Below are 19946 nucleotides of genomic sequence, written 5' to 3' on the forward strand. Positions count from 1 at the left end.
AGCTGGCTAGATCGTCACGCCCAGCGGGTAGCGATCAATGGCTCAGTGTGTAGTTGGCAGCTGGTATCAAGCAGAGTGCCCCAGCGGCTGGTCCTGGGGCCAGGTTTATTCAACATCTTCATTAATGATCTGGATGATGGGATGGATTGCACCCTCAGCAAGTTCGTGGATGACACTAAGCTCGGGGGAGAGGTAGATATATTGGAGGGTAGAGATAGGGTTCAGAGTGACCTAGACAAATTGGAGGATTAGGCCAAAAGAAATCTGACTAGGTACAACAAGGACAAGTGCCGAGTCCTGCACTTAGGATGGAAGAATCCCATGCACTGCTACAGACTAGGGACTGAGTGGCTAAGCAATTCTGCAGAAGAGGACCTGGGGATTACAGTGCACAAGAAGCTGGATATGAGTCAACAGTGTGCCCTTGTTGACAAACGGCTAACAGCATATTGGGCTGCATTAGTAAGAGCACTGCCAACAGATTGAGGGAAGTGATTGTTCCCCACTATGGCACTAATGAGGCCATGAGGTACAGTCTGGGTCCCCCACTACAGAAAGGATGTGGACAAATTGGAGAGAGTCCAGCGGAGGGCAACAAAAATGATCAGGGGGCTGGGGGATGTGACTTATGAGGAGAGGCTGAGGAAACTGGGATTGTTTAGTCTGCAGAAGAGAAGAGTAAAGGGGGATCTGATAGCATCCTTCAACTACCTGAAGAGGGGTTCCAAAGAGGATAGATCTAGGCTGTTCTCAGTGGTGGCAGATGACAGAACAAGGACAGTGGTGAAGGCAAGTTTTAGCAGCAGGGGGAGCGACCACATAAAAAAAGGCACCACCTGCTGTGAAGAAAAAAGAAAACAGAAAAAGAAAACACCCGACTGACTCAGAGCGGCTGAAGGACCTGCCGCTGAAGACCCGGAGTGGCTGAAAGACCCACTACCGAAGTGCTGCCGAAGACCCAGAGCGCCATTGGGTGAGTAAAAATTAAAAAAGGCGCCACTTTTCTGCTCAGTGGGAGCGACTGCTCCCCCTGCTTCCACCGTAGTTGCGCTACTGAACAAGGAGCAATGGTCTCATGTTGCAGTAGGGGAGGTCTAGTTTTAATATTAGGAAAAACTATTTCACTAGGAGTGTGGTAAAGCACTGGAATAGGTTATCTAGGGAGGTGGTGGAATCTCCATCCTTAGAGGTTTTTTAAGGCCCAGCTTGACAAAGCCCTGGCTGGGATGATTTAGTTGGGGATTGGTCCTGCTTTGAGCAGGGGGTTGGACTAGATGACTTCCTGAGATCCCTTCCAACCCTGATATTCTATGATTCTATATCCATTGTAAGAGTTAATTGTTCCTTAATGGGACATGAACTTGAATAGTTCATTTGCAACGTGGACTGGATGTAAACTACCTCGTGGGTGTTACCCTAGCAGTAAACACATCTGAAATACAAGTATATAGTTAACATTCGTAGGTTTTTATACAAAGAGGATACATGCATACAAACAAGATAATCATATTTGACTGTAACTTTTCCATTTTTGTTCTGTATGGGAGTGTTCAAGTAAAATGTTTGGATTTTGGCATAAACTGCTCTGAGTTCACAAATAAAAGTTTTTGTTTCCATTTATCTGATGTTTTCTCCCACATTAATCAATCCTCTTTGGAAGTGATATTAGTCCACCACAGAATGAGTTATATGGATATAAGATCTGTGGGCATGTAGCCCTATTTTGTATTAACTATGCCCACTTCTGCTATCCCACACTGCATTGCGTCACACCCACATCAGCCTGTGTGCTTACCTGTATGTTCTCTACTACCCTAGGTGGCTCATCTTCACCAGCTGACATCTCCCCATTTGTTGTAAAATAAACCACTGTACTTGACTTTAAATAAAGAAGAGTTTATTTAAGTAATCAGAAATGGCAGAAGAAACCAATAAACAATCAAATCAATAAGGATTATGCAAATGAGATACCAAATGAAAAATGGTAAACAAAATGAGTGATACAATTTATCCATTCTTAAAATAACCTCTTAATTGAATATGACATTCTAAAATAGAAAGCAAGTATTAAATGGACTAGTGTTATAAAACCGAGTATAAAGTTCAAAAAGCTATGGGGATTAACCACAATGGTATGCACTTAATTATTTAGGATACTAAAAAAAAATCCGCAGGTTGTTTATCCTAATTAAGATTAACTAGTAGCTAAGCATTATTGATGGAATTAAACAGCTAAACTTAAAGAAATAGTATCAAATAACAAAGTATAAACTCAGTATAATAACTAGTCTACAACACAGTGATTCAACTTGCTACTAAAACTTTTAAACTAAAAATGAATTTGGACAAAACTAGATAAATTGGGTAGGATGGGAGAAGTGAAAGTAGTGACAATTTAAGAATCTAGTAAAACTCTTACTATTTCTCTTACTTCTGTCTTATGAAGGCAACATTGTGAAGCTAAGAATTCCCAATTATTACAGTTGAAAATTCAGCATTGTTTAGAGATGTGTCGAGATGGAAAATAATTACAATGAACCTGTACAAGCTGTGGTACAAGAATCACCCAATGTGATTATTATATAACAGTTCAGAGCCAAGAGGTTTAACTCTAGTTTGGTGGAGTTAACAGGCAAGTTTACAAGTGCGAAAGTTCAAAAAGCAGTTTAATTAATCAAATGTTAATTCAATTTAACGAGACAAGATGAGTGAAATAATATTTTATTGAGAACGCTTTCAAGCTTGTCTCTCTCACCAACAGAAGTCGGTCCAGTAAAAGCTATTATCTCATCCACCTTGTCTCTCTAAGACCCAGGGACCCACATGGCTATGACAATGCTACATATTCAAATTAAAGTTAATCAAGAAGGTTGAGGGAGTGTTCTTAGCTCTCTCTTGCCAACAAACAGCAGCTACACTGGGTTCCTTTCAGTGGCAAGGCGTTAGCAGCACAGCTGTGCCACTGTAAGCTGTGCAGCGTAGACATAGCCTTAGTCTACTTTAAAGGCTTATCTACGCTTACATTTTATAGCACTCTAACTTCCCCTCTGAGCGCTCTGAGCTTGGAGCTATTCCCCTTGTGGAGGTGGATTACCAGGAGAGCTCTCTCCCAGCACTCACGCGCGACCACACTCGCACTTCAAAGCGCTGCCACAGGAATGTTCCCGCAGCAGCGTGTTGAAATTTCCACTGTAGCCATGCCCTAAGATTCTATATCTTTTTCCAATATCTGGTTAATTCATTTCCTTTTTACTATTTTTAATTGTGATATTTTTCATAGTTGGATGGAAGTTGATAGGTTTATATGACTTTGGTATTTTCCAGTGAAAAGTTTCTACCAGTCCAAAAGTCTGGTTTTATGAAATAGATCTGAACTCCAGTGGATCAGATATTCTAGGAAAACACGCTCGAAGACTAATGTCTATCTTCCTTCCAAGCACAGAAAGTACCTGTTGAATTTTAGCAATGAGAACCGATTTCCTATTTTTTTCTGAACTTTAAAGAAGTGGCTCTGCTCACCTTCCCAGTCCCTTCTATTTTTGTGGGTGAAGTCTTCTTTGTAGCTTGGTTTAGGATTCTGTCTTCTGGGAAACATCCTTTCTCCCAAGCTGCTTATTATTGGGATTCTGGAGTTTAGCATCCCAAGGACTCTCAGTCAAAAAAAATTGCTCTTTTAGGGAGAGTTAAATGAACACTTCTCATGTGGAATGACCGAGCTTTCTCTGAATCAGAGTTTGATATGCTGATCACAATCAGCTGGAGGTAGGTTTTGCTGGACAGAGGTTTTTGCAGTGTTCTCTCTAATTTTTCCACCCATGCGTGGAATGAATTTTGTTATGTGCACCAATATGAAAGTGATGTGTGACATGTCACCTTCATAATAATAGATGATCTTCTGAGGTCCCTTCCAACCCTAATCTATGATTCTATGATAATGGTGCACATAACAAAATTCATGGGATGCGGTGGGGCCAAAGAATTCTTGTGGGAGGGTCTCAGGGTTGGGATGCAGGGCTGTGAGGGCTCCAGCTGGGGGTGTGGGCTCTGGGGTGGGGCCTGGGAAGAGGCGTTTGACGTGTAAGAGGGTGCTCCAGGGCTACAGCGGGGAAAGAGGACTCCCCCCAGTGCTCTCTCTCCACAGCAGCACCTGGACTGGGGGGAAGGAGGAAAGAGGCACCTGTCCCTGCTGCAGGAGCTCTGGGGCTGGAGCTGCAGGACAGCTGCTCCTCACCCGGCCCCAGCAAGTCCAAGTCAGAGAGGGCCACCCAGACTGCGCCAGGGTCTGGGCTGCTCCGTACCACCCTGGCCAGGTCCAGGCCGCTCTGGCTGCGCCATGGCCTGATCTGGCCATGCCTGGGTCCAGGCTGCGGCAAGTCTAGGCTGCAGGGTGAGTTGGGGCTGGGGGAGAGGCACCCCTCCCCCAGCTGAGGCAAGTCCCCAGGCAGGTTCCCTAAGCACTTGCACAGTGCTAAATAGGCTGCTACACGGCCATGCTGCCAAGCAGCTTAGAGGGAATTTAGGATTGTCTAGCTCAAAACCCTTTTTATGCATTATCACTCCATATGGTTGTAATGGGGCACTCAATCTACCCCAAAGGGCATATTAGGCAAGTTTCCATTGTCCTTTTTCTTTTGGAGAAGCATTTCCTTTTATTGCAGGTGGTAATTCATTAACTGGACAGGTCAAACTGTCATAGCAAGTTTCCTGTCTATCCAGCAGGTGGCATTCAGGCATCACAAGAAATTCCTTTCCATCCTTTTCTTGAAATCCTTCCTTAGCATAGAACCTGCCATCTCTTAGCTGAATACTTTCGTATAGTGGACCAGATTCAACAAAGGAGATTGAGGAATACTTCCACCTCTGAATATCCTGTGGCTAGGGCACTCACTTGGGAGATGGCAGATTGCCTGGTGAAGGGATCTGAACAGCATAGAGACTTGAATCTCCTGAGTGAGTACCTCAACCACTGGGCTAAAGGGTATAAGAGAGGTCTTTGTTCTCTTTTCCCCTGCCCCAGGTATTTTGTGTTGTGTTAGGTGACTTTGGAACACTCCAGCTGGGTGGGGCCCCATCGGCAGAGTAGCACTTATCCTTAGTTTATGAATCACAAGCAGAGACAGGTGCTTCCCTGGAGCCTGGACTTAGGTACCTATGTACATGAAAAGGGCAGGACTCAGGACACTCCTATCTCCTTAGCATCTCCTCTTGGCTAGGTTAGGTGGCTCCCCACCTAGCATGCTTGGTTTTGCGAGTCACATTCTGAGATGTTTCTCTCTCCCCATTCATTTTATAGACTGCCTGGGTGCCTAACTCAGGCTTTTGGATCCCAGTGTTGTTTCCGTGATTGTCTAGAAGCGTGGTATCACAATACTCAGCATCATAATGCTCAAGTCCCTTGGTGGATCTAGGTCTAAAAAACTATGAAGAATAAATGAGAAGTCACAGAATATAAGAGAGCTTTCTAGCACCAAACAAATTTAAGAGCTGAACGGAAGATGTTCAGAGCTTCTTGAGAAGTGCTGTGATGGGATCTGATCATTATCAGAATCTTATCTCAGCTTCTTGTCCTACAGGGCTCTGTTCTGGAACAGTGATTTCAGTCTCTGTTTTAACAAATATTGTGCATCCTTATTGCATGGCCACTCCAGCCTGGCCTGATCCTGATATTCAAAGCATTAACAGGCTGTCTCCAGTGTGGATTCTGTGATGCTTAATACCAGTTTATCTCCCATTGAAGCTTAGCCCACAGTCAGGACAGTTATGGGTTTTTTCCCCCCCAATGTGGGTTCTCTGATGTAATAGAATGTGTGAGGTTCAACTAAAACTTTCCCTGTACTTATGTATTTGTAGTGTTTCTCCCTGTGTAGGTTCCCTGGAGATTATAGAAGCTAAGCTATTACAGAAACTTTTCCCACAGTCAAGACATTGATAAGGGTCTCATTCTGCTATGGATTCTCTGATGTGCAGTAAGGGCTGAACGTGTACTGAAGTTTTTCCCACATTCAGGGCATTTAAAGGGTTTCTCCCCTGTATGTATTCTCTGGTGAGTAATAACATTTGAGCTTCGACTGAAGCTTTTCCCACAGTCAGGACAATTATAGGGTCTTTCTCCTGTATGGGTTCTGTGATGTAATAGAAGGTTTGAGATGTGACGAAAGCTTTCCCCACACTCCTTGCATCTGTAGGGTCTCTCCCCTCTGTGGATTCTCCGGTGTTTAGTGAGGGCAGAACTGTCACTGAAGCTTTTCCCACAGTTGGGGCATTTGTAGGGCTTCTCTCCTGTGTGTTTTCTCTGATGTCTAGTGAGGTCTGAGCTTCGACCAAAGCTTCTCCCACACTCAAGGCATTTATAGGGTTTCTCCCCTGTGTGAATTCTTTGGTGTATAATAAGATCTGAGCTTGAACCAAAGCTTTTCCCGCACTCAGGGCACTTAAAGGGCTTTTCTCCTGTGTGGACTCTCTGATGTTTATTAAAGTGTGATTTGTCATCAAAGATTTTCCCACACTCATTACACTTATACGGTTTCTCTCCAGTGTGGATTCTCTGGTGTCTAACGAGTTTCAAGAGCTGAACAAAGCTTTCCCCACATGTCGGGCATTTGAAAGGTCTCTCCTCTGTGTGGGTTCTCTGATGTAAGAGAAGGTTTCCACGCCGACTAAAGCTTTTCCCACACTCGTTGCATCTGTAGGGTCTCTCCCCCGTGTGAATTCTCTGGTGCGATAGAAGGTGTGAGCTCAGACTAAAGCTTTTCCCACATTCATTGCATATGTAGGGTCTCTCCCCCGTGTGGATTCTCTGGTGCAATAGAAGTTGTGAGCTATGACTAAAGCTTTTCCCACATTCATTGCATACATAGGGTTTCTCCTTCATGTGGGTTCTCTGATGTGATAGAAGATATGCATTCTGACTAAAGCTTTTCCCACACTCATTGCATCTGTAGGGTCTCTCCGCTGTGTGGATTCTCTGATGTGCTAGAAGGTTTCCACGCCGACTAAAGCTTTTCCCACACTCATTGCATCTGTAGGGTCTCTCCCCAGTGTGGATTCTCTGGTGAATAGTGAGAGTTGAGCTCTGACTAAAGCTTCTCCCACACTCATTGCACTTGTAGGGTCTGTTTCCTGTGTGGGTTCTCTGGTGACTAATGAAGGCTGATCTCCAGCAGAAGCTTTTTCCACAGAAACTGCATGTATGGGGTCTGTCTCCACTGGGGATTCTCTTTTGAACAGTTTCTTTGATTTTCTTGACCACTCGACTCCTGTGAGTAGATTTACACTGGTTCTCCCTTGCATGGTTTCTCTGCTGCCTCTCTGGATTGCACTGACTTTCATGGGCTTCTCCCTGCTCAGCACACAGAGAAACATCCCCTTCAGATCTTCCTGATATCATCTCACCTGGATCCACATGTTCAGGACCTTCCTGTTGAGGATTCCCCTCCTTGTTCTCACTCACCATCCTCTCACCTGTTGGGATAGGGAAACAATCCAGACAGGAGTCACTCCCTGTCCTGAGGGTGAGGGGGGGAAAGGAACTTCAGAGAGGAAAAGCAAAGGTGGATCCTGATGGTTCTTGGGGTACCTAGGACTGTAAGTCATCTAGTTACCCACCTGCATCCAGCGTGATGCAGACATTCTTGTGCTTAGCTGGGTGTCAGCTTGTCACAACCCAATGGCCCCCTCCACTTAGGGAGTCCCCTGGGAAGGCAGATCTGCACTGTATATTGCTAACGCTGTTGCGAGCATCACAAAGCATTTTGGGGAAGGTTAAAGGTGTATGAGTGGAAGGTTTCCTCGTAGGTCACAAGAGGCCAAAAATGGGGGCGAAGAAAAAGAAAAGAGCAGAGAACGGGTTAACTCAACACTGCAATTAACAAGCTCAGTCGGAAGACAAGAGAACTCCAGCCCAAGGCCAGTTACTACCCGCCAAGACAGAAGGGGGAAGTCCAACCTTCCCCACCCCCCGACCAGCTGTGAGAAAAGAAGAATTAAGTGAGACACAGAGCTGCAAAGATAACAGTGAGACCAGTGAAGGCCAAGACAGAAAAGAAAACAGTCTGCAAAGCCAAGATGTTTTGTGAAAGGGAAAGAGACCACAGAAAGCGGTTGGACTGGCACAAGGAGCCCCAGGAACAGAGGTTGCAGAATGGAACACCCCCAAGGAACTCAGGACTTAAAACCCTCCTGAGAGCTGGAGCAATTCGGAGATTACAGCGGATCCCCCAGATGACCTGGGCCCAGGGCAAGAACTCCCGTCCACCCTTTCCCTTCTTCTTCTTATGTTACACCCAGGCCTGGCCAGCTTTGGGTAGTGAGTGTGTGAGTGTGAAAGTGGGTTAGGGCTTGGGGCTCTTAATGCTTTCTTTCTTCCCCTGAATGACATGGGAGAGTTCCCAGCACTCTCTGCTGTATTTTTATTATTTTATTAATAAAGCTTTAAAAATTTAGACACTCTCCAAAAGATCCTGTGCCCCAGCCTGATCAACTGTGGGCTCAGGCAGATTGGTAACGAAAATCTGTCACAAGCTCCCTGACACTACCAGTCTGCTAGCCACTAACACACTCTCCTCTGGATATGCCAGCCATTACTTTGCCTTGCAGGTAAACAATAGGTGCACCCTAATCCCCAAGTCCCTTTGAAGCATTCCCCTGTAGTGTCCAGCCCCTTAAGAACTGACCATACACAAAAATACCAAGTTTGCTGTCCCCAAAGGAAAAGCATACACACTAGCTGGTATGATTCAGTTCAGGATCAACATCTAGCTTAATACCACAACACTTAGATATATCTATAGTGAAAACCACAATAAGTTCATTAATAAAGATTCAAGGTTCAAGTGGCAGTGAGTAAGGATATTGGAGACGTATACAACAAAAATAGAAACAGAAAAACTCTTTCTAGAGACTTAACAGCTAACCTCCTGTCTAAAGAAATTTTATCTCAGCCAATGTTTTCTGCAGCATTTCAACCAAGGTTGGTTGAGATCCTGTTTTCATGAAGGTATCCGAACCACCTGTTTACTTACTAGGTGCAGGATAAAAGGGTGTCTTCTTTGCTTTCCATTTATATACCCAAAATTCATTCTTTGTGCCCTGCGGTTTGTTTTCCTGAGTGCTGCTTCCCTGTTTTCACATTTCTCCATTGACTTTGTATGTAAATGTGTATCCATGCCACTGGATTCCAGTACTTAATTTACATCTCAGCAGAGAGAGGTGACTACACTTCTCCTATCTGGCAGAAAACCTGTTTGTCAACCTGTCACGGAGTGTGGGGGAGTCAAGGCCCTGCACCCCTCTTCCTGGGATTCACCGTGACTCTCAGCCAGCCAGTAAAATGGAAGGTTTATTGGACAATAGGAATGCAGTCTAAAACAGAGCTTGTAGGTACAGCTAGGACCCTTCAGTCGAGTCCTTCTGGGAGGCAGGGAGCTTAGACCCCAGCCTTGGGGTTCCCTGCCTTCCACCACCCAGCACAAAACTGAAACCAAAAATCCCTCCAGCAGGCTCTCTTCCCTCCCCCCAGCTCCTCCTCTAGCCTTTGTCCAGTTACCCGGGCAAAGGTGTCACCTGGGGAATGTTCCCAGTGAATCCACCCCACTCCCTACTGTGTCACACAACTCTGCCATGACACAGACTTTAAACGATATTTTCAGGATCTAGACACACCCCCTTCCGCAGGATCCATACATATATTTCAAAACAATATTAATTTCCACTATGACCCCAGTTTTCATTTAAGACTGCACAGGCCATTCTTTGGTGAAACAGAATGTACTTACAAGAATCAGGACATTCCTGTAACCCACTTACCAGCTGGCATCCTCGGGTTCTTGCATCACAGAAACAAACCAAAGTAACTGCTGAGGAGATGAACAGAACTCCGCCCCCCCAAAAAAAACCCCTTCTCCAGAGGAAAGAAAGAAGGGGACCAATTCCACCTCCACATCACTTCTGAACACTGAAAGAAAATGGGAGCTCCAGCTAGGTGTGAGTCCTGCTGAACAGGAAGCCACAAGGATATTACACCTGCTAACCTGGGTACAACAAGGCAGAACAAACCCAAATAACTGCCCGGGAGATAAAGCAATCAAATGCCCTCCCAGTCCTTGGTCAGGAGCAAGGACCTGCTAGCTGAAGCCCAGGCACAGTAATGAGCACAACTGGTCCCATTTGAGCTGCCTGATGGGCCAAGGCACCAGGGGCTGAGGGGGTTAGCAGACCTGCTCTGGCTATTGTGTATTTGCCCATGGCTGTGGAAGCTCCTGCTTATTCCCAGCCTTACTCCTGCCTTGCCTGAGTCCAGGTAATGTGCTTCTATCCCTCACCTCCCATTCCTGACTTCAGCTCTAACCCTGGGTTCTGGCATCCAGCCTCAGATTCCAGCTCTGACTCTTTGCTGTAGGTTCCTGATGCTGGCTGTGACCCATGGCTCTGACCATTAGGACTGACTCCTGCTCTGAGCACTAGACATGACCATCCATGTCCTGGTCCCCACCACCCTTTCCCAGAGGAGACGGAGGAGGGGATCAATTCTGCCTCCCCTTCCTATCAGGGTATGGAAGGAGGAGGGGACACACAGTCAGACAAACCCCTATGTGGTGTCTACCATGAGGATATAAAAACTGAGCCACTTTATCAGATTCATCACGAGTAGTCACCTTTACAGATTTCGCTTCCTCATAGCCCTGGAGACAAGGCAGAGGCAGGAACTGGTTTTTCCTCTCCCTGCCCCTCACTTTGTCCCAGGAAAGTCAGTCTGCCCCGGGGTGCTGCAGGGAATGGGGCTGGGCAGGGATGGGAGCTGGAAACCTCCCTCCTCACTGATTGCTCCTGCTGCCTCTTCCACTATCTCCCCCCAACTCCCTCCTGCCCCCTCCCCTCGGGCTGGGAGATTCGGTTCGCTGTCCCGGAGCTCGCTTGGCTCCTGCAGACGCTCAAAGCCGGGGCGGTCATGGTGGGCAGCAGCTCTGGGACTCGCAGACCCCCGCCCCCTGGGAGCAGAGCTGGGGCGAGGAGGGGCCGGTGGTGCAGAGTCACTTTCCTGCCCGGACCCAGCCCTTCCCCAGGGTCTCTCCCTTCACCTGCAGGCCCCGGCTCAGGGGCTTGTGTCGGCAGAGCCTGGGGCTGCCCCAGGGGCTGGTTCCAGCCCCTAAAGAAAGTCCCCCCCCTGGCTGGGCACAGAGGGGCGCTAGGGAAGGGCTCTCCCCGCACACACTCCGCTGGGGAGCAGCTGGTCAGCTCCCAGATCACAATGGATGCGGCAGCAGCAAGGTCTTCTGAGTCCCAACTAAGAAGTTTAAAGGAGCAGACTAAGGGCTTGTCTACATCAGAAAGTTGCAGCGCTGGTGAGGGAGTTACAGCGCTGCAACTTAGGAGGTGTACACATCTGCAGGGCACCACCAGCGCTGCAACTCCCTGTTTGCAGCGCTGGCCGTACTCCCGTTTTGTCTCGGGTGTAGAGGATCCAGCGCTGGTGATCCAGCGCTGGTAATCAAGTATAGACACTTACCAGCGCTTTTCTTGACCTCCGTGGAATAAGCAGGTATCGCAGCATACCTGAGGAAGCCTCTGGTAATCAAGCTGGTCTCCTTCCCCGGCTTGCTCTCGCGTTCCCCGAACCCCGAGCAAGCAGATCTCCTTCCCTGAGGTTTGCTGGGTGGTTCCGGGAACGCGAGAGCAAACCGCGGCGAAGCTGGTCTCCTTTCCCGGTTTGCTCTCTCGTTCCCCGAACAAGCAGGTCTCCTTCCCTGCGGTTTGCAGGGTGGTTCGGGGAACGCGAGAGCAAACCGCGGCGAAGCTGGTCTCCTTTCCCGGTTTGCTCTCGCATTCCCCGAACCTCCGTGCAAGCAGGTCTCCTTCCCTGCGGTTTGCAGGGTGGTTCGGGGAACGCGAGAGCAAACCGCGGCGAAGCTGGTCTCCTTTCCCGGTTTGCTCTCTCGTTCCCCGAACCCCCGTGCAAGCAGGTCTCCTTCCCTGCGGTTTGCAGGGGGGTTCGGGGAACGCGAGAGCAAACCGCAGCGAAGCTGGTCTCCTTTCCCGGTTTGCTCTCGCGTTCCCCGAACCTCCGTGCAAGCAGGTCTCCTTCCCTGCGGTTTGCAGGGTGGTTCGGGGAACGCGAGAGCAAACCGCGGTGAAGCTGGTCTCCTTTCCCGGTTTGCTCTCTCGTTCCCCGAACCCCCGAGCAAGCAGGTCTCCTTCCCTGCGGTTTGGAGGGTGGTTCGGGGAACGCGAGAGCAAACCGCGGCGAATCTGGTCTCCTTTCCCGGTTTGCTCTCGCGTTCCCCGAACCCCCCTTGAAGCCGCCCAACAGCGCTGCAGTGTGGCCACATCTAACACCACTTGCAGCGCTGGTTGCTGTAAGTGTGGCCACTCTGCAGCGCTGGCCCTATACAGCTGTACTAATACAGCTGTAACAACCAGCGCTGCAAAATTTTAGATGTAGACATGGCCTCAGTGTTATTAGCTGTCCCCACTCCCCTAGCAATGCTCAGAGCCCTCTGGTGGTCACAGCCCCAGCTAATGAACCCGCCGACTCACGCACACCCACATTCACACTTTGAGGACAGAACAGCAGCACAGGAAGCAACAGATTTAGCTCCTTTGTTTTTCCAGGGCAGGCTGGAGCCAGGCGAATGCTCAGTGACATCTGCTGTAGCTGCTGCCTTCGCTCTGCCCCTACTACCCCCATACTCTGCTTCCTGCAAGACAAAGCTGACGAGGGAGCAAGAGGGGGAAATCGGAAGGGAGGATGGGCAGAAATTGTTCAGGAGGCAACATGCGAAAGGAGAGTAAGGGGGAGGGGCAGACAGATGGAGAAAATCGAGGACAGGGTGCAGGAGCGGGGTTCAGAAAGGGGAAATATTGTGCCAGACCACGTCAGAGGGGAAACCCCAATAGGGAAGGGGTGAGCTATCAGTAGTGGTTGCCAAACATGGTGTAGATTGCTGGCAGAGGGGCTTGTGCTGTTCGCTGTATGGTCCCTCTCAGCACCCCCTCCCTGGCGCAATGTAGCCTAGTGCCTAGATCAGGGGTTCTCAAACTGGGGGTTGGGACCCCCTCAGGGGGTCACGAGGTTATTACATGGAGAGGTCCTGAGCTGTCAGCCTCTACCCCAAACCTGCTTTGCCTTCAGCATTTATAATGGTGTTAAATATATAAAAAAGCATTTTTAATTTATAATGGGGGTCACACTCAGATGTTTGCTATGTGAAAGGGGTCAGCAGGACAAAAGTTTGAGAACCACTGGCCTAGATACAGCAGCTCTTTCTCTATCTGAAATGATGTAGCAAGCTACCAATGAGACCTGGTTCATTGAAATCTCTCTCTCTCTCTCTCTCACTTACACACACACATCCTGTTTTGTGTTTAAAATAATTCCTTGTCAGTTTACATAGTTCACAGATCTGTCTCATCTGCTGTTCTGATTTGCCTCACTGTCAAATGTACCATCACACATTTTAATTACTTATTTAAATACAATTTTTATTACTCGTTGTTTTTAGCACTCTGGCATTTGCCTCAGTTAGCATTGTGCTGCTGGATGTTGTGTACTCACATTGTATTACATTTCCTGTGTGGTGGTGTGATTCTGTAACTTTTTTTTTCCTTCTAAATTTATGTTTTTTCCCTATCCCACAAATTTTTTTTGATCATACAACATCAAGCCCAACTTCAACTACTGCAAATGGATTTACTGCCGCTAAAAGCTACTGACACCTGGGCATTCTCTTTTGCTGTCACATCACATTTTGCTGCCTGCGCATTTCCCCATACCCTAGCCCAGAGATAGCAGATTCTGATGGCTGGGGGCAATCCCATCATGATTTGTTACCTCCACCCTTTCTTCATTCTCTATCTTTCTCCATGCTCTAGCTCAGTGGTATCAAGTTGTAATGGGTGCTACAACTTGCTACCTCTCGCCTCTCCCCTTCATCTGAACCAAGAGTAGCGAGTTGTGATGAATGGGGCACTCCTGTCACCACTTGCTACCATTGTGAAATCTCTATTTTTAAATTTGAAAAGGAAGAAAGGTATTTTTATAACCAGGAAAAGCATTCTAAAGAGTTAAACCTCAGGCCTATTGCATGTAAAACTCTTAATGAAGGTGTTATTTCTTTATTAGTCTGTGATGAAGTGGGGATTTTCCCTTGTTATGTTGTATGTATGTGTGCCTCAGTTTCCCTGTGTATTGCACCAGTCACTAGGTGGTGGGAATAAGGGTGTGTGACTTCTGTGGGGGTTGCACCAGCTGCCTGCACAGATGCTATGGCCGCCCCTTCATAACCTGAGACCCAGGAGGGGAAATGCGACCAGGTGACTCTTGGCCCCTGAAGTGAGATAAAGGCTGAAGGAGGAGCAATAGGTAGGGCAGGGGCCAGGCAGCCAGTTTTGGCTGGCTTGTGGCTCAGGGGAAGGGCTAGAGCCCTGGCTCTGGGCTCCCCTCCCCCTAAGATGGACTTGGCTGAAAGTCATAGAATCACAGAAGATTAGGGTTGGAAGGGACCACAGAAGGTCATCTAGTCCAACTCCCTGCTCAAAGCAGGACCAATCCCCAGACAGATTTTTACTCCAGTTCCCTAAATGGCCCCCTCAAGGATTGAACTCACAACCCTGGGTTGAGCAGGTCAATGCTCAAACCACAGAGCTATCCCTCCCCACCCAGTCACTGATTTCTGTGATAACAAGTTCTGTTCTATGCTGTGTTCCTGTCAACTAATAAACCTTCTGTTCTACCAGCTGGCAGAGAGTCACATCTGACTGTGGAGTTGGGGTGTGCAGGGCCCTCTGGCTTCCCCAGGAGCCCTGCCCCAGCGGACTCACTGCAGGAAGCACACGGTGTGGAAGGGATGCTGAATGCTCTGAGGTCAGATCCAGGGAGGTCAAAGCTATGTAAGCTTCTTGCCCTGGAGACACTATGCTCACCGAGAGTAGACATGCTCCCCCAGAGTCCTGACTGGCTTCGTATGGAGTATTCCATTTCATCGCCCGGGTGACTCTGTGACAGTCTCTTTCCATTGTAGATCAGTCCATGGATTGTCCGTTAATGCACAGAACATTGAAACTAGTGTAAAGTACTGAAAACTGTATTTGAAATATTTATGTATACCTCTTAAACACAAGCTATTAAGCAGAAAAACATACCATTGTTTTTCCACTATCGCCCCTGTTACACACATTGAACAAGTTTTCATTACAAAATTTGCACTTCTGTGCTTTGGCACACCCAGCATGTTTCCTTCTGATCACATTTCAGAGTCATTTTCTCAGGCCTTTTCCCCACTGCTTAAACTGAGGTGCCTTATCCTCACTATGTTCTTTCCTCAGAATAACTCCTGCTCCAATAGGCTATGCTTTGGCCAAAAGTAAATTGTCATTCTTCAGATTTAAAAATGAAAAGAGAAACAACTAACGAAATAATACCCACAGACACAGGAAAACCTAGTAAAAAAATTTAAGGTACAAGAGAGAACACAACCTTTACACGGAGAACAGGAGTACCTGTGGCACCTTAGAGACTAACAAATTTATTTGAGCATAAGCTTTCATGGGCTACAGCCCACTTCATTGAATGCATGCAGTGGAAAATACAGGAGGAATATATATATGTACACACACAGAGAACATGAAACAATGGGTGTTACCATACACACTGTGACAAGAGTGATCAGTTAAGGTGAGCTATTACCAGTAGGAGGGAAAAAAAAGTTTATCCTGCCCCCCCCCCCCCACACACACACACACTGTTCCTCACACCTTCTTGTCAACTACTGCAAACGGACCATTTTCATTACTATTACAAAAAGTTTCTCTCTCTCCTGCTGGTAATGGCTCACCTTAACTGATCACTCTTGTCACAGTGTGTATGGTAACACCCATTGTTTCATGTTCTCTGTGTGTGTACATATATATCTTCCTACTGTATTTTCCACTGCATGCATCCAATGAAGTGGGCTGTAGCCCACGAAAGCTTATGCTCAAATAAATTTGTTAGTCTCTAAGGTGCCACAAGTACTCCTGTTCTTTTTGCAGATACAGACTAACACAGCTGCTACTCTGAAACCTTTGCAAGGGTTTCTATGGGTTTTAAACCCCAGACTGCTTGCATTATAAGCAAGAATCATATCCCTAGACCAATAAACAACACTTTGGCCCAAAAGCAATTGTCATTCCTTAGAACTATGGAAAAAACACAGGCAAATCTAGCTATAAAATGTAAAAGTAGAGCACCTAACTTCACCTTTAAAGGTCTCTTCCGTGGTGTCTCACATCTAAAGCAACACACAGAAATTCAGATCCTAATGAAGCAATAACTCCTAGACTAACAAACCAGGCTTTGCCCAAAACCTCTTGTCATTTCTTAGTTTTTTTCCTCTCTCTGTAACATATGTGCATTAACTTCACACCCTTAGTGTTACATCGCATAGACATGCCCTTTATAAGGGAAGGGAATAAGAGAAATTGAGGGGCGGGGGGTTTGAAAGCCTCTGTTAATTTCTTTAGTTTAAAAGGCTTTAAATGGTTTTCCATTGCACCCACCCAAATGGGGGGCTCTAGACATTCAGACTCAAACAACCTTGGATAACTAAACAGGTATTAGCTATCTCCCCACAAAAAACATGTGGACAAAGCACTTTAGTTTTTCCAAAAGGGAACCAAAGCAAAGGAGTAACAGGAGTAATTCATGTCCTGTCCCGTCTCCCCCCAAAAAAATCTTATTTTGGGCAGTACAGAAAAATAAACTTGTCAGAATGAAGAATTTCATTGAAAGGTATCACAAAATACATAGCATACATAAAAGTCTATGAAATTAAAATATGTAATTATAAGGATACAAAATTCAGTAGAAAAAAATCAACATGTATTCATTTATTTAATTTGTTGAAGAGTAAATTGTGCACTTCAGTGTTTGCAGGATGGGGAATTACTTATAGAAAAAAGGATTTTTAATACATTTTCAATTACAAAGGGAGCCAGGAGTCACATGTTACTGGAAGTCCAGAATGGTAGTAATTGCTATAGGAATGTATAGCCATTTTAAGTATATGAATTCTTTGGGTGAGGTGACAGCAAAAGTATGAAGAGTGTGTTCCCTAAAGACTCAGAAGCAAAAAAAGAAAGTTAAAAGAATCCCAAATGTAATTATTTAGGTATTTTAATTTCATTCTTCTTGGGTATATAACTCATGATTTTGAATACTTCTGGTTATTAATATATCCAGGGTTGTGTACTTATATTTAGTAAGAATTACAGTAGAAGTTCACCTTTGAGAAGAATTTCAGAAAAGATAGTATAGTAGTGCTCTTAGGGTCAGATTTTTAAAAGGTATTGAGAAACAGAGTGGGATTTTCAAAAGAATCTAGGTGCTTTCAACATTTGAAAAATCTGGCCTGTGTTGAATGTTTGGGAACCAAGTTCTACACACAAGTGTGACATGTAAAAAAGCACTAAGGCAGGGGTCGGTAACCTTTCAGAAGTGCTGTGCCAAGTCTTCACTTATTCACTTGAATTTAAGGTTTCGCGTGCCAGTAATAGATTTGAATGTTTTTAGAAGGTATCTTTCTATAAGTCTATAATATATACCTAAACTATTGTTGTATGTAAAGTAAATAAGGTTTTTAAAATGTTTAAGAAGCTTCATTTAAAATTAAATTAAAATGCGGAGCCCCTGGACCGGTGGCCAGGACCCGGGCAGTGTGAGTGCCACTGAAAATCAGCTTGCGTGCCACATTTGGCACGCATGCCATAGGTTGCCTACCCCTGCACTAGGGTGCTGGACTGAGAGGCAAAATAAAAAATGACAAAGGCAATCAAAGGAAACTGAAGACATTCTGACAGCGACACAGGAAATCAGTCAGTCTTGATGTCAGATGGTCCCAAAGAATAAACTTGTGTGCTTAAAAATAGTGAGAAAAAACAAAAGCAAAAATTAAGAATTAAAAGCAAATGTCCCAATACAAACAGGAAGCGCTATACTAGAAGCGCTGCGCTGTGTAATGCCATTGCTGAAACAACTAGCAACTAGGAATACTTTCAATTATTTTCTATTAAAAATATAAATTTAATAGCACAATGACATCCATCTGCACAATATTAATGGAGGTAAATGAAATGCTAAGAGGCATATCAGAGAGGGAAGAGCTGCTTTACCCAGGCATTGGGATGCCCTGTGCCTTTAAGAACACAGCCCTGGGAAGCGGATGCTGAACTGCACCATCCTGTGAGGTTTTGGGGGTAGAAAGCCCAGGGTCTGACCCCCCTGCGTTTGCAGCCAATGCTGACATTGGGCTCAGCCCACCTAGGGGGATATCCCTTCCGTGTCCCTATCGCGGGGGTTTCGCCTCTGCCACTGGCTGTGCCTGTACCTCCTTAACCCTGGCTCCTGCCCCTGATTTTCCCCTTCAGCCCCTCTCCTTCCTGCAGCCTGTTTGCCCCCGCACAGACTGTGCCCACCTCCCCATTCGCCCCATCTGACCAGATCCCCCAAGGGTCCTATGAGCCCGCTCCGGGCCAGCAGAGTAGCAGCTCCCGGCCCCAGCCCTTCCCCGGGTCTTTCCCCTCACCTGCAGGCTCCGGCTCAGGGGCTGGTGTCGGCAGAGCCCGGGGCTGCCCCAGGGGCTGGTTCCAGCCCCCGAAGAGAGTCCCCCCGGCTAGGCACAGAGGGGCACTAGGGAAGGGCTCTCCCCGCACACACCCCACTGGGGAGCCGCTGATCCGGCCTGGCGGCTGTGCTGTCCCCTCCCACCGCATCTCAGGGGAGCGTTTGCCCGCCTCCCTTGCCGGAAGCAGATTCCGATGGTAGCGAGGGCAGCGGCTTCAGCAGCTGTTAGCAGCTCCGCAGAGCCGGGGTGGAACTTCCCGGGTCAGACGCTGCCCGCTTATGTGATGTGGGAGCCCGGGCTGACCAGCTGCTGATGCTCAGCGGGGTCTGTGCAGGGAGAGAGAGAAGCGGGAGTTGCGGTCAGATTCACTTGTTTTCCATAAAAAGAGTGTTTAACAATTCCTGAACAATTCTGATGATTTCGGCTCTAGGCGGGAGCGTTTAAAGTTAGATCCATGCCTCTCTGTCTGTTTTGATGTACATTTGTTACAGGGGTTGAGTAAATCTCCATTGTGCATGTAGGCTGGTTTTTTGTCCTTCAGTAAGATTTGAGTCTACGAACACTTACACGTTCTTTTCTTTGGCCTGTGAGTAGTCCCGCTGGCTTCATTTTAATCTCTGTCACTGGGTGGGTTTAGCACTGTCTCCCTGCATTCCCTCCTAGCGGAAGGTGTAGTCTAAGGACTAATAAAATAATCAAGGCCAGGATCTTTCAATACAGGAGTCTGAATTTAAGCTTTGAAATCAATATTCTGGTACCTGAATAAATGGCTTGATTATCACAAGTGCTGAGTGCCAGAACTGAGTCCCAGTGTTGCAAGTTTAAAATATTTTCAAACTCAGGCTCCATACTAAGAAAGATGAATATGGATTTAATGGCTTGAAGTTAAGGTTTGTTTTCTACCTTACGGGTTTTATCTTGCTGCTAACAGGTACACATGCATGTCTTTATAAATAGGAGTGGTCTCATTGACTTAATTTAACTTCTGTTAGTGGGAATGTTTCATGTGTTCAGTCCCAGTGGGAGACTGTAATTAAGTGACCAGGTCAGAATCTTTAACTACAGGAGTCTGCATTTGAGCTTCCAAATCCATTCAGGTACCTGCCTGCTTATCAAAGTCCTGCTTCCTCAGAAATGACTCCTGATGTTTCAGGCTCAACAGTCTTTAAAGGCCAGACACTACCTGAAGATGGATTTAAGAGTTTGCTTTACATTGCTCTTTTTGAATATTTTGGCTCTTGCATTTCTCCACAATAGCAGAGCCTGGGGAGAATCAGTGAGACCTCCCTAATTGTCCTTCTCACTCTGAAAGGCTCCAGAATAAACAGCCATATTTCTCTCCAGATCATCCCA

General features: G+C 46.6%; 3 protein-coding genes and 1 pseudogene across 3 annotated transcripts in view; 1 reads left to right on the top strand and 3 right to left on the bottom strand.

Annotated features, from left to right (window-relative positions):
- Positions 1–19946, bottom strand: part of LOC115635683 (zinc finger protein 239-like) — an 811791-nt gene that overhangs the window by 583238 nt on the left and 208607 nt on the right. The gene's annotated exons all lie outside the window — the stretch shown is intronic.
- LOC115635664 overlaps positions 1–19946 on the top strand; it is a 1110108-nt pseudogene that overhangs the window by 320916 nt on the left and 769246 nt on the right.
- The window catches only part of LOC115635684 (zinc finger protein 239-like), an 861693-nt gene that overhangs the window by 34318 nt on the left and 807429 nt on the right, over positions 1–19946 (bottom strand). The gene's annotated exons all lie outside the window — the stretch shown is intronic.
- LOC115635665 (zinc finger protein OZF-like) lies at positions 1932–18935 on the bottom strand. The gene is made up of 2 exons (XM_030534755.1): positions 18555–18935; positions 1932–7461 (listed from the first exon to the last, which is right to left on the bottom strand). The coding sequence occupies exons 1-2, from the start codon at positions 18739–18741 to the stop codon at positions 5918–5920; spliced, it is 1731 nt and encodes a 576-aa protein (XP_030390615.1). The 5' UTR covers positions 18742–18935; the 3' UTR covers positions 1932–5917.

This window comes from Gopherus evgoodei, chromosome 15, assembly GCF_007399415.2.
Source record: "Gopherus evgoodei ecotype Sinaloan lineage chromosome 15, rGopEvg1_v1.p, whole genome shotgun sequence".
Taxonomy (NCBI): domain Eukaryota; kingdom Metazoa; phylum Chordata; order Testudines; family Testudinidae; genus Gopherus; species Gopherus evgoodei.

Bases quoted from the DNA above. Each gene is read 5' to 3' on its own strand.
- LOC115635665 (XM_030534755.1), bottom strand. From the start codon at position 18,741: ATGCGGTGGGAGGGGACAGCACAGCCGCCAGGCCGGATCAGCGGCTCC. The intron at 7,462-18,554 runs GTGAGGGGAAAG...CTATCCCAACAG, and splicing joins CCCTGAGCCGGAGCCTGCAG to GTGAGAGGATGGTGAGTGAG.